General features: G+C 30.7%; 1 protein-coding gene across 1 annotated transcript in view; it reads right to left on the bottom strand.

Moving 5' to 3' along the window:
• Positions 1 to 13,169, bottom strand: part of LOC134727494 (guanine nucleotide-binding protein G(i) subunit alpha) — a 34,094-nt gene that overhangs the window by 19,804 nt on the left and 1,121 nt on the right. Inside the window, exons 2-3 of the mRNA XM_063591877.1 lie at positions 6,199 to 6,241; positions 2,935 to 3,076 (exon numbers count right to left, since the gene is read on the bottom strand). Coding sequence (XP_063447947.1) covers positions 2,935 to 3,076; positions 6,199 to 6,241 — 185 coding nt within the window. The remainder of the gene's footprint in view (positions 1 to 2,934; positions 3,077 to 6,198; positions 6,242 to 13,169) is intronic.

Below are 13,169 nucleotides of genomic sequence, written 5' to 3'. Positions count from 1 at the left end.
TAACCCCATAAAATCAAATGCTTTTACCAAGCATACCAAGTGAGATATCTTGTCAGTGATTGTTGGCTTTTTTCAAAACTACCTCTACCCTTTTTATTGGGAAAATATGCGTCATTTTCATCAAATTGGGAAATTTAAAATAAACCATGAGTTTTGACTGAAACTTTAATTTACAGACCCATTTTCATGAGTCAAACCCTGCTTTAAAATAAGACTCCATTTTGTGAGTGATGATACATAAATAGACCCTAAAATGTGCACATATAGTCATTTTAGGCAAGAAAATTGTTTAAATGAGTGTTTTTCAGTTTGTATTTATGCACAATTACTACTGAGACTGCACTGTTTGGGAAAAAAGTGGTCTTTTGGGGAATAATTTTAAGCCATTTTTTTTCAAATTGGGATTCTTCTCCAGGGGAAAAAGCCTTTATTCTCCACTAATTTAAGGCAAACAATATCACTGCAACTTGTTCATGTTGTTCATTGTTATGTGTTTGTGAACATGTGTCTCAGCAATCAGGGATTTTTGGGATTAATGTGCTGGTGTCTGAATCATTTCCATTCTCAATTTTATCTTGTTTAACTATATAGCACAGGAATGACAGAACACCATTATTCTGTTTTCCCAAAGTGATCTATTTTTTTCTTCAAAACGTTACATTCCTAAATTGCATAAGAACAGTGATTACCATGCATTCCTATACATGTATGTAAGAATAAATGTGTATTCCATTGTACTGTTAAGAACAACATTGATCTGGCAATTACAATGTAAGACAGTAATTTCTTAACAGTCAAAGATCAGACATAAATAAGTCAAAACAACTTTATATAATTACTATGTCCATTTGCTGTGATGTTTTAAATTCAAGATCAAATACATGATAAATTTAAATCTGGTTAATGGGCAGCCTTTTTATCCATCTATATTTGTAGGTCAATTGAATTGTCAATTGTTTGCAAAATTTTAAGCTGCATGTAGTATTTAGACATACAGTCTCCGACACAAATTTGTCATATAAGAAGATCATTTTATAGACATCAAATGGTTGATTTCATAAAGTACAAATTCTTTTTCTTCTTGCTTATAGACAAAATTTGTAATAATGAAGCAAAAAAGAATTTCATTATGACAAGATGAAGAAATCAGTTTAGACTGAAATTAGTGAATCTGATCCAGTAAAAAAAACATGTGCTTGTTGTGACTTCAGGGAACTTTTAACAGACAGATATGGTATCAACTCAGCCAAATATTAATTAGTAATTTTATATTTTTTCATACATATATACAAAAATATATTTTTTATCAAAATGAACTTCACGTTCCCTTTCAACAATCGATATATAGAATTCCCAACAGCTATGAATTACTTAACAAAAGTTGTCAAACTAATTGCTTTTAAAATGATGTGTGTGTATATCATAGCGCTATTGATTTCTATACAAAGCATTCAGTTTTAGGGTAGAGAAATAAAAGATTAGTTGATAAAGCCAGCTAATGATTTTCCTATTGTGACGATCCTTAATCTGAGAAAATTTGTACTAATTTTATTACTTTCTCTATACATGTACATTATTAGTCATTTTAATAAAGTATGCTGTTTCATAAAAGACAATTTTCCTTTTCCTCATGTTCGTTGTTAACATATATAATACACCTTTAGTTAGCATGATGATCTAGGAAACAGTATAGTTACATGTTTATAATTATTTATATACATGTAGTTTGTAATCAAATCCATTACAACTTACAAAAGGTTCAGGACTTCATGCCTGTTCTCGTAATAAATCAAAGAGTCTTCAATTTCTACATGGTGATGGACAAATATTTGTTGAACCAAAGTAAAGATCTCTACATGAAGCTTTACAATTTAGGTCAATCAGGTAAGATGGAGGTGTCATATAATAATGTAGTGACAGCAGGTGCCCTACAGCCATCAGTTAATGACACATCAGAATGTAAGATGATAATGGAAAAATCATATAAAATGGAATACACAATCTTTAGCTGAATCTGTCACAGAATTCTTCATTATGAAGAAAATGTACATGCAAGCTTTTGTTAATTCAATTTTACAATAAAGGAAAAGGAAGATTTTCTACATTTAATTGCAAATAGGATGACCTTTATTGATATAAGAAAATGCAGGTTGAAAAATATTTGAGGCTTCTTGTGTCCTTTTGAATAATATTGTATATATATCCAATTTCTCAACATGTATACATATATGCTCATCATGCATCCAAATAATTTTAAATATACAAAAAAAATATGGTAATTCTCTCTCTCTGTTACAACGCTGCCACAATGCAAGGCCATAATAAATAATAGGTTTGTTTGCCCAAACGCTACCTACCCAGAAAAAAGCTGCCTACTCAAATTCTTTTATTATCCTGATTTGAAGAGGGTTTTTTTAATCAAATAGGCATGAAGACTAATAAACATCTGATACTTCAATTTCTTTTTTTGAAGAAAGAAAAAAGAAAATGCCTACCTACCTACCCATTGTCTCAACCTTTGGGCAGGGTTTGGGCAAACCAAAATATTTTTAAGTGTGGCCCAATTGATTCAGGTCATCCGTATGCTTATTCCCTTTCATAAAAGCCATGAAAACTTTAACAACAATTTTAAGTTGAGCCGCCTGTTGTAAAAGTAGCATATATATATACATGCATGTATAAAATATTGAAATAAGCTTGGTCTCCATTTTCCTTATGTATGTATGGTTATAACCTTTACAAACCTCTCTTTATTTGTAGTAAATAAAATATGTTGATTACACTAACATTGTGTTATTATAAACAATTAGCAGTCTGAAGTGTGCTAAAATGGATATCAACATGACCATGATGACCAGTATTGAGTTCCCACTATAGGTTAAATATACATATGATGGTCTGTACTGTACAACAGTATATAAGGTATAGACTTACAGCTCTATCTGGGTGACCAAAATCAATTTTCAGTTGTCCCATTGCTCTAATAATGGCCATCATTGACTGGATAGTGTTACTGTAGACCACTGGTTTATACTGCAAACATTCTTCTTGGGAATAACCTTTTTCATGTATAATTCTGTAATTGATAATAAGTGTATGTGTAAGTACCATGTGTGTAACTTAAATAACTAACATTTGTAGACTACAAGCTAAGTCTGGCAGATCCTAACATGCCAAATGGACCAAATTAAACATGTTAAACAGAAAACATAATTGTGTCAAAATTTCATATAGACTGCATACATGTATACATATCATGTATATATCAATTATGAATAAATTATTTTATTATTATATGACTTTATAAATAAAAAATGTGTACCCTTGCCCATAGGACATTGATCATTCTGATGATGCTCCATCTTGCATAAAAAAAACGTTACAAAGGGACATAATTAATATTCAAGATTAGTAAAAGTGACCATACCCAAATTTGAACTTGATCTCCGAGTTTTGTAGTATAAATATGCATTACATGCATTATGTACAAGTTCATAACATTTGGAAGAGACAAACTCAAATTAAGGAACATAAACAAAAAATTCAGCAAAATCAATTTTTGCATTTCAAAAGGCATTATAACCATGATAACCATGATATCTCAAGAACGGTAAAAGTGACGCCACCAAAATTCAAACTTTATCTGAGTTTTCTGCTAATAAGTTTTATAACACTTGGTTGTAGCAAACAAAAGTCAGAAAAACCTTTTTTTGGTATAGGTGTACATGTGGACAAGGGTAAAACTTAATCATATTAATGGCCCTTCTGATCACATTTTTCTGTGACAGTGTATACCATTTTCATAAATGAATTAGATCTAACATTTCAACTTATTAAAGTTAGCAGCTGCCAAACAGATAATAATATTAAGGATAACATAATAAGTTAAATACATAATGTATCTTGGAACAGATACTACTATTCATGCTATTAGTAAATATAATCACTAGAAAATTGGAGATGGATAAAAAATATTCATATAATATGTAACAATTGTTGACTTTCGATATCAGTTGATAATAACCTCATCAAAAGTCAATAATTGTATAATATTATATATATTATATATACATTCACATTGTATAAAAAAGATAGGTATTTATATAGACATTTATGAATACAGTATCACAGTATTTCAGCTCTGGATTCGATGTTTTATTTAAATGGTCCAATCATCATTTCTACTTTATGAATTAATTTTAACTTTTTTCCTCCTACATACATGTACAAGACCCATTGCATTGTTACTAGAAAATATGTGTCAGAACTACATTTTGTACATATATAATCCACTTTAAATCTGTTACAAGTAAATTTAAAGATGTACAGGGACTATCTTATCATGGTCAATTTTCCAGGAAATTGAATTAAAAAGAAAAGTAATTACAATTCAATGAATCAATAATTGTCAATTCTAATTATATAAGTTATAAAGTTTTAAGCATGATATAGTCATGATGGTATTGGTTTTGTTCATAGTCATAACTTTTTAAAATTTGTAACCTGTAGTATGCTTAATTAATATCCTGTTTGAATAGTTTTACACCTGTCATTCTTTAGCCCTTTATAATAGCTTGCTGTTTTTGATGCGAGCCAAGGCTCCATGTAGAAAGCTGTACTTTGACATATAATGGTTTACTTTTCACAACTTGTGACTTGGATGGAGAGTTGTCTCATTGACACTCATACTACATTTTCTCATATCTACATGTATATACATGTTACTTTTTGTATGCTTCATTTAAAATCTGCTGGATATTTGTTTCGTTGGCAATCATACATTATGTACCACATCTTCTCACTTTATTTTTGTAAATAAAATTATGCATACATGTACAAATTCAATGTATAACAAAGCTGAACATTAAAGTTGATACATTGTAGGTACATGTATAAAGTATTTTAATCATATATTGTGTTTCGACTAATGACTTCAAGGTCGCTTATAATAACAGGAAATTCAACTTATATGTATTATCAAAATCTATTAATGGGCATTTGTTCAAGCTCTATATATCCCATCATGGATATTATCATTTAGGAATACATGTATTTATAAATTAAATCTACATTTACTATTTACAAATTTAAGTTATTTGTCATAAACATGTGGTCTTTTTGAAACCATACTTAATGAGTACTAGTAAATTCTCAAAATGACTGACAGATTTTCTTTGACATGTTTGAAAACACTACTAATATATAGATCACAACCACACATGATTATGCTACATGTATCAGTTGTTTAAATATGGTCTTATTAAATGTACAAATGTCCAAAATTATAGCGTGACTGAGGAATAGAAATATGGTCACTTGGTCTTCTTCTACAGGCAGTAAAAGGCTTGCAAAAGTGGGGTGTCTGTTTGGTTTTGCAGTATGTATCAAGTTTGCAGTCACATCCGGTAAGAATGGGGACGTTTAGTCTGATGCCTCATGAACATAGTGCCATGCTCTTTGCATGGTAATTAGAACCATTACAACAACTCTTTGGGGGTCCGTACTCTGTAGTAGGCCTATTGCAAGGCAAAATTTCTGTCCCTATTCAATTTACCCTCATTTTCCAGTAGCAGTTCAAATTTCCCCTACATTGCCACATGTGGAGCAGGATCTGCTTACCCTTTTGGAGCACCTAAGAATACCCCTAGTTTTTGGTGGAGTTCGTGTTGTTTATTCTTAAGTTTTCTATGTTGTGTCATATGTACTATTCATTGTTTGTCTGTTAGTCTTTTTCATTTTTAGCCATGGTGTTGTCAGTTTGTTTTAGATATGAGTTTGACTGTCCCTTTGGTATCTTTTGTCCCTCTTTTTTGTACCATCATCCTAGAAGGCCTCTTTTATTTCTACCTACTAGTCTCCTACCTATTGTTAACTTGTTCTCATCCTGAACATGCATGAAATATTTGCCACTGGAATGACTGTACGTTAAGCAACCAACAATCAATCATTCAACAAAAATATAGCTATTAGCAGACAACTGCAGTTTGATAATTACAAGACCATTTATATGTTTTGCATAGACCCAGACCAGCTTCTAGTTAACCATGGAGATTGGTCATTCTAGTAATTCCTTACAATCATGTAAATAATGATTAACTGTGATAAAAAAATCCAAAAACCAGTTACCTGAACAATTTATAAGTAATTAAATCTATCTTCATCATGTGCCTTTTTTGTTTACATTACTAATAAACTTACTTCATTTGTTTAACTATTGTACTCTTTCCAGATTCACCAGCACCTGTAACATAAATAGATAAATACATTGTACATGTCAGGTGTAATAGGAATTTTCCTGTTTTTTTCTTCTAACAGTCAGAGATCAGACTAAAACTACAACTTTAGGACCATTTTATTTATATATAATTAATTATGCATTTCTGATGTTGTCATGCAAGCTTCGTCCAAAATTGTTTACAATTTTTTAGCATTCATGTAAATTGTAATCTGCTGCCATTGATGCAGAACCATACATCTCTAAGATCCATATTTTTTTTCTATTTGCAAACAATAACATGATAAGCATGATAAGGACATCAAGCCTAAGAGATACATGTATTGTAAGGTTCCACAGCTGCATTGTAACATGTATTTTACTTTGGCCCCCATCCCAGATCCAAAGTTTTTTTAGTGTCAATGCAAGATTTAATACAATTTACAAACTTGGACACTTTTGGGATTGATGGTTGAGATAAAGGTAAAGGCCTGTATAATCCCTGCTCTATTAAGTTTCCAGCACTTTCATAATCCTCATTCTGTAGGGTAGTATAGAAATAATTAATGTTCCGTAAGTACATAATCGTAATTGCCGTATGACCGAGTGAGGGAGGGTGACCCATTGGCGGATCCAGGGGAAGGGGGGTTGGAACCCCCTCTTTTCTGGCACTCAATGAATTTGAACGGGAACATATAGTTGGAACCCCCTTTGTCCTGGGTTGGGACCCCCCTTTTTTAAATGGCTGGATCCACCCGTGACCATACTTTAAGATTTTTATTTACCAAATATTTTGTGCAGTATAAAATACAACTTTTTCACCTGCTCAACATGTGTTGGAAATTTCTATGGCATAATGCATGGATTTTTGTCACTTGGTGTTGGAAGTCACATGACAGATTCCTCTGAAAACCGTATCCTTGAACTGGCCTATATGTTCTAAATATATACGTACATACATATTGTAGATGAGTCTAATAAAATAGTTTATTCTTTATAAAAATGTTTGTCACCTTTTGTCAACTACAAGATGTACATGTGTATAATGATGTTGTCAAATTGTATAGATTATAAAGTGCTAATGAGAGAGCCAATTTCACAAATTTACACTGACAATGTTAAACACATCTAATCTGTATACATGTACATTGTACATCAGAAAAATTATGAAAAAATACAGAAATCTTTGTCATGTTTGGTACAACAACAAAAAATGTAATAATCATGATAATAAACTGGTTTGTGACAAATTTACCTTTTTCTGTTGGAGATGAAGTTAAAGTTAGAGCCAGAAAAAATGCCAGCTATATATGACATTCATATTTTGTTTGAAATGTCTGAATTTTTAAAATTTCAAGCCATCTTATTTTAATGACAGCAAGAATTCAGATTTCTCTTAAACTACATTTGTAAATTGAAACAGAAATCAACATGATCAATTTAATTGTCTTTTACCTGAAATCATTTACAATCATGACAATCAAATAATTTAATAGATACCATTTTGGTTTTCTATCAATTTCAATATGAACATCACCTGGCATTGCTAGGTGTGAAAATTTAATTACTAAAACAATGGGCCTCCAATAAAAGTTGACAGTACATGGGTTAGAAGTAATAAAATTGATATGAAGACTCCCTTAAACAATAAATTATTTCCTGTCTATATCTATTTAACTGTTAAAAAACCCTTCTTCATGCTGGATGTGAAAATTTGAAGCAGGGACAAAAAGTTTTTATCTTTTACTATAGTATTATGTTCACATTAATCAATGTAGATATATACCTGTTTGAATTTACAATAGAATTAGAAATGAAAGCATTAAAAATGATTTGAACACTTTCTATAATAATTAATTATTAATTGTAATTATAATTGACCAAGAAGATAGTGGTTTTTAAAGTAATGACCACTCAAAATTTCAATCGACCAGTATTTGCCGGTATTTCCCGGTATTTACCACTGGCATGGTCAATACATTTTTGTACTAGTATTGACCGCTTTTTTGCCAACCTTGGAACATACATTTAGTATGTTATGAACATTTAAGAAAGGAGCCTTTAACTCAGTGGTTGTCGTTTGTTAATGTGTTAAACTTTGTTTTTTCGTTCATAGTACATGTACATATGCTCAAAGTACATGTACATGTATATAGAAAAACGCAAACGGGAAGCCTAATCTGACTTAAAATTTCGTCCAATGACAGGACAATATCTGGATGCCTTTTTTCTCCCAAAATAACTCAATCTGAATAATCATATGAATGGATGACAAATGTGACTATGTACTGTACCTATAGGACACAGAAGTTTTGTTAATTAATTTATTGTTCAAAGAAGAGAAGCGACACACAAAATGAGGTCTTCGCGTTTAATAGTATAGAAGTGATTATTTCAATATTTGTAATGTAATGTACATGTATTAGGCTTTTTTTCTACATTTTGTATTTGTCATATTTGTTATAATTAGTACAATTGAAACTAATTCGATGTAATCTAAACTGTAACTGAAAACTGAAGTGTTTTTTTTTAACTAGTAACAGCAATAGGTTTGTACTGTACATATTTTAACATCATCGTTCTTGCAGAAATTCCTTCTTATTTTAACCAATTGTTTTAATAGTCTTATAAAAGGTTTCTTTCAATAAATTAACTTTATGTCAAAATACTAAATTATTTGACCCTAGTCTGAATACATGTAAATGTGTTTCCAATTGACATTGTTTTATTTCAAGCCTCTAGGTCATAGCGATTGTTTATAAATTTGCCAAATAGGTACATGTAATTGCTGTTTCAAATTGTCAGACCAGATACATTGTACTTTCAACATGTCCAAAGGTGTTATTATTGATTGCATTTCAAACATTGTCCTTAGACAATGTTACATATTACAGTCTGAATTAATTTTAAAATCAATGACTCCTCCCAAAAGACCTTATCACTACATTGTATTTGAGAATCTGTGACATCATGGACATTAACCTTAGAATCTGTGACACTTGAATTTTGAATTTTATTGCTATTTGGAAATCTGTCCCGCTTGAACTATTTAACATCATACAACAATCGCTTTTCCAATGGATTGCAATGTGGCATCAGATATTTTGTATTGTGATCACATGAATATTTTTTCGAGAACCTGTGTGTTGTCCAGTAATTTCAGACAAATTATAGCAATTAGGTGTACCTTTAGCTTTGACGCCTTATGTCAATAGTTCAAAGCAAAAAAGTGTAATAGCCTTTATAGAGGGTGGTAAAGGGTTATTTTCGTGCAACCTGCTTTGCCATTTTTGTCGAGCCTTCGACTTTAGTCGAAAAAGCGAGACTAAGCGATCCTACATTCCGTCGTCGGCGGCGTCCACAAATATTCACTCTGTGGTTAAAGTTTTTGAAATTTTAATAACTTTCTTAAACTATACTGGATTTCTACTAAACTTGGACAGAAGCTTGTTTATGATCATAAAATAGTATCCAGTAGTAAATTTTGTAAAAATAAAATTCCATTTTTTCAATATTTTACATGTAAGTGGACTTAGTTTTTCTGCGGGGAAACTTTACATTCACTCTGTGGTTAAAGTTTTTAAAATTTTAATAACTTTCTTAAACTATCCTGTGTTCGTACCAAACTTGGACAGAAGCTTGTTTATGATCATAAGATAGTATCCAGAAGTAAATTTTGAAAGAAAAAAAAATCATTTTTTTCCATATTTTACATTTGAATGGACTTAGTTCTTCTGCGGGGAAACATTACATTCACTCTGTGGTTAAAGTTTTTAAAATTTTAATAACTTTCTTAAACTATCCTGGGTTTGTACTAAAATTGGACAGAAGCTTATTTATGATCATAAGATAGAATACAGAGGTAAAATTTGTAAAAATAATAAATCCTCTTTTTCTGTATTTTACTTTTAAATATGGACTTAGATTTTCTTCCAGTTAACATTGCATACATGTAAAGTCAGCAGGTAAAGTTTTTAAAGCATTAATTATATTCACACACTACAGTACAGGTAGGGACTTATTTTTATGGAAGCCTTAATCCGTCTAGATGTCAGACTGGTCGGACAGTTGTCCCAGAGTAATAAACACCTGCTGTGCAATATCCAAGTGGAAGGTCGTAAATCAATCTGTACCAGCTTGATTAGAATTAAATTTTACCTGTACAGATATATGAATAGATAAATGTAAAATATTGTTTTGTATTCAAAGAGAAAGAATTGAAATTAAAATTAAATATAAGAATTTAAATTAAAAATTGAATATTTAGAATTAAAATTAAAAATTGAATATTTAGAATTAAAATTAAAATTGAATATCATGAATTTGGGATTTTTTTTTTATAATTTGAAAATGAAATAAAGACGATTTTTAACAATATATTGTGTTGCCAATTATTATAATAGTTTTGTGCCAATAAACTATTTTGTATTTGCATTTGTATTTGTAAACCGAAAATATTTCATCTAATTCAAAATAATAAGCCTAATAACAACCAAGACTGTTTTCAATCGAAGTTGAAATCAAATTGTTGAGACATCAATCCCGTAAATTATACGAGTTTTCATTGATGGTTATATTATTTCCCCCTTTTAAGGTCCTGTTCCTTTATATGTTATTATTAGAAACACAATTTTAAGTATAAGGCCAACATATCGTATTTATAAAATATGTATAGGCATTGTGAATAAAGTTATTTTCCTTTTGATACAACTTTCCCCGTCGGAGCCTCTACATCAATTCACACCTGTCAATCATTCTCGCAAGTAAAACATTTTGGTCAGACAGATCACTCGTGCTTTCTATTTTGACATATTTCCCGTTAATCTCTTTGAAAGTCAAACAATTGGTTTCTTTAAATACAATATTTATAACGCCGTGATCATATTTCGATTCCTATTTTTTATTTAACAAAAAATCGAAATATTGCCTTTCTATTTTCATGTCTCAGTCGACTCTTTTATGAAAATCGCCTGTGTTTTTATTATAAATATATTTTACGAATCGATACACGAAAATCAAAATTTAACCTTATATAGTTTATTGAATAAATGCACATTTATACCCCAATGGGGTTGAAGGTTAATCGTACTATTCATGATCAGCTGTCTTTACTTTTTCGTCGTACTTCTAGTCATTCTATAGCTCGCGCAGTCCGTAAGAATTTTTAAATCGATGTTGTCCGAAGTTTAAAGGAGTTCTCCAAAGTAGAATATTTAAATGGGAATCCGGGAAATGACTGATAAAAATAAAATAAAAACTAGTTAAAGAAGACTAAATCTTGTTTTGATTTTACATGTATGTAAATCGATTAAATTTCCATTCTGGTCCCTCAAAACTAACTACTGTCAATCATTCCACATCAAATTTAATCATGAATGGATTTTCCCACGGTCGTTCAGTAAGGTCACCTGAGTTTACTGTTACGACATTTCCCGCCATATAAGAATCTCGTGCAGTGGACAAAATCGATCTTTAACATCTTTTATTAGCATTCAATAATATTGTGAGTGGAGTCAAGTTAAAGTTCAACCACGTGCACACGCTGTTGATCACTAATATGTGTATCATGCAATTATCTTTTCACGGCAAATTTTTCTTAACAAATTGCTGTTAAAAATATATAACATAAAAGTTTCCTTTTTACATGGATTGTGCGTAAATTAATATTACCCAATTAATTTAAGTTCGAGATTTCGGGATTAACACTTCGGGATCTGGGAATTCTTTTTTTCGCGATGTCGGGATTTTGATTTATTTATATTCGGGACCTTGGGACTTCGTGTTTTTAAGCCCAGGATTTCGAGATCCGGACCCTATTTACACCCTACCCCCAAATGCAGATCAATTATATAAATTTAACATAATGAACAAACACGGAAATCTTAAAATAAACTTATGTCCGGGAAGAATCAATATCTTCTTCAGTTCTAGTGTTATTATTTGCGTTATATTTTATTGATACATCTCCAACTTTGAAGTTTCGGACAATAAATTGTTTACAGTAAAAAGCAAAAATTACAAAGAATCAGCAATCTACTAAATAATATACAAGTATTGCCTACTGTAATTATTTTTTATATCTCGGAACTGACCCAACACAGACTGAATTGAATATTAAATACATATTACAGAAATATTTTGCATGTGGCCGCGTCAAACTAACCCTGGAGACAGCATTCTGCTAATGGAATTACGAGTAAAACAAAAATAACCGTAAGCTTCCAGAAATAGAATACATGTAAAAATATTAATGTTTGAAATTTTATGCAAACAAATAAGAAACAGATAAACAAAAAAAAACAAAAAATAAACAACAAAGAACATAGAACAAAAATAATTTTGAGGAACAAATTAGAAAATAAATAGCAGTTGAAATATAAAAACCATAATTAAAAAAATAGGCTATTTTTATTAAAACAAAGTTTTCTCCAGTACTTCACCTGTAAAAATATTTTATGTCAAAAACGATGTAATCAATAAAGTGACTGAGAGGTTAAAATTACAGGTAACCTGATTCTGAAATCAGTGAACCGTAATTCTAGCAGCACGGATTAAGATGAAAGGACAAATATATTGCCAATCACACCTGGATTTGTTGATTGATGGCCATACTACCTACCATAAAAATGTCCGATTATTGATATCCGACTAGTCGGATTAAGACATCCATAAAAATAAGTCCCTACCCGTACTGTATGCTGGATTTTTACTAAACTTGGACAGAAGGTTCTTACAATCAAAAGATTGTATTAAGAGGAATATTTTTATTGATTTTTTTTCCTCATTTTTGTTGAGCATGCCATTCACAGCATAAGTAGGCGAGACACTGGGTTCCGCGGAACCCTTACAAATTTTTATTTCACGTGAAGCTGTGAAAAAGGTTCGTTATTCACCATGTTTCGTTAAAGCTGTACTGCAAACAATTTCTAATTATTCGTTCATCGTGAAGTGCCTA

The sequence above is a fragment of the Mytilus trossulus genome, chromosome 1, assembly GCF_036588685.1.
Source record: "Mytilus trossulus isolate FHL-02 chromosome 1, PNRI_Mtr1.1.1.hap1, whole genome shotgun sequence".
Taxonomy (NCBI): Eukaryota; Metazoa; Mollusca; class Bivalvia; order Mytilida; family Mytilidae; genus Mytilus; species Mytilus trossulus.
The sequence above is the reverse complement of the archived record's forward strand: the minus strand, read 5'-3'. Positions and strand labels throughout refer to the sequence as shown.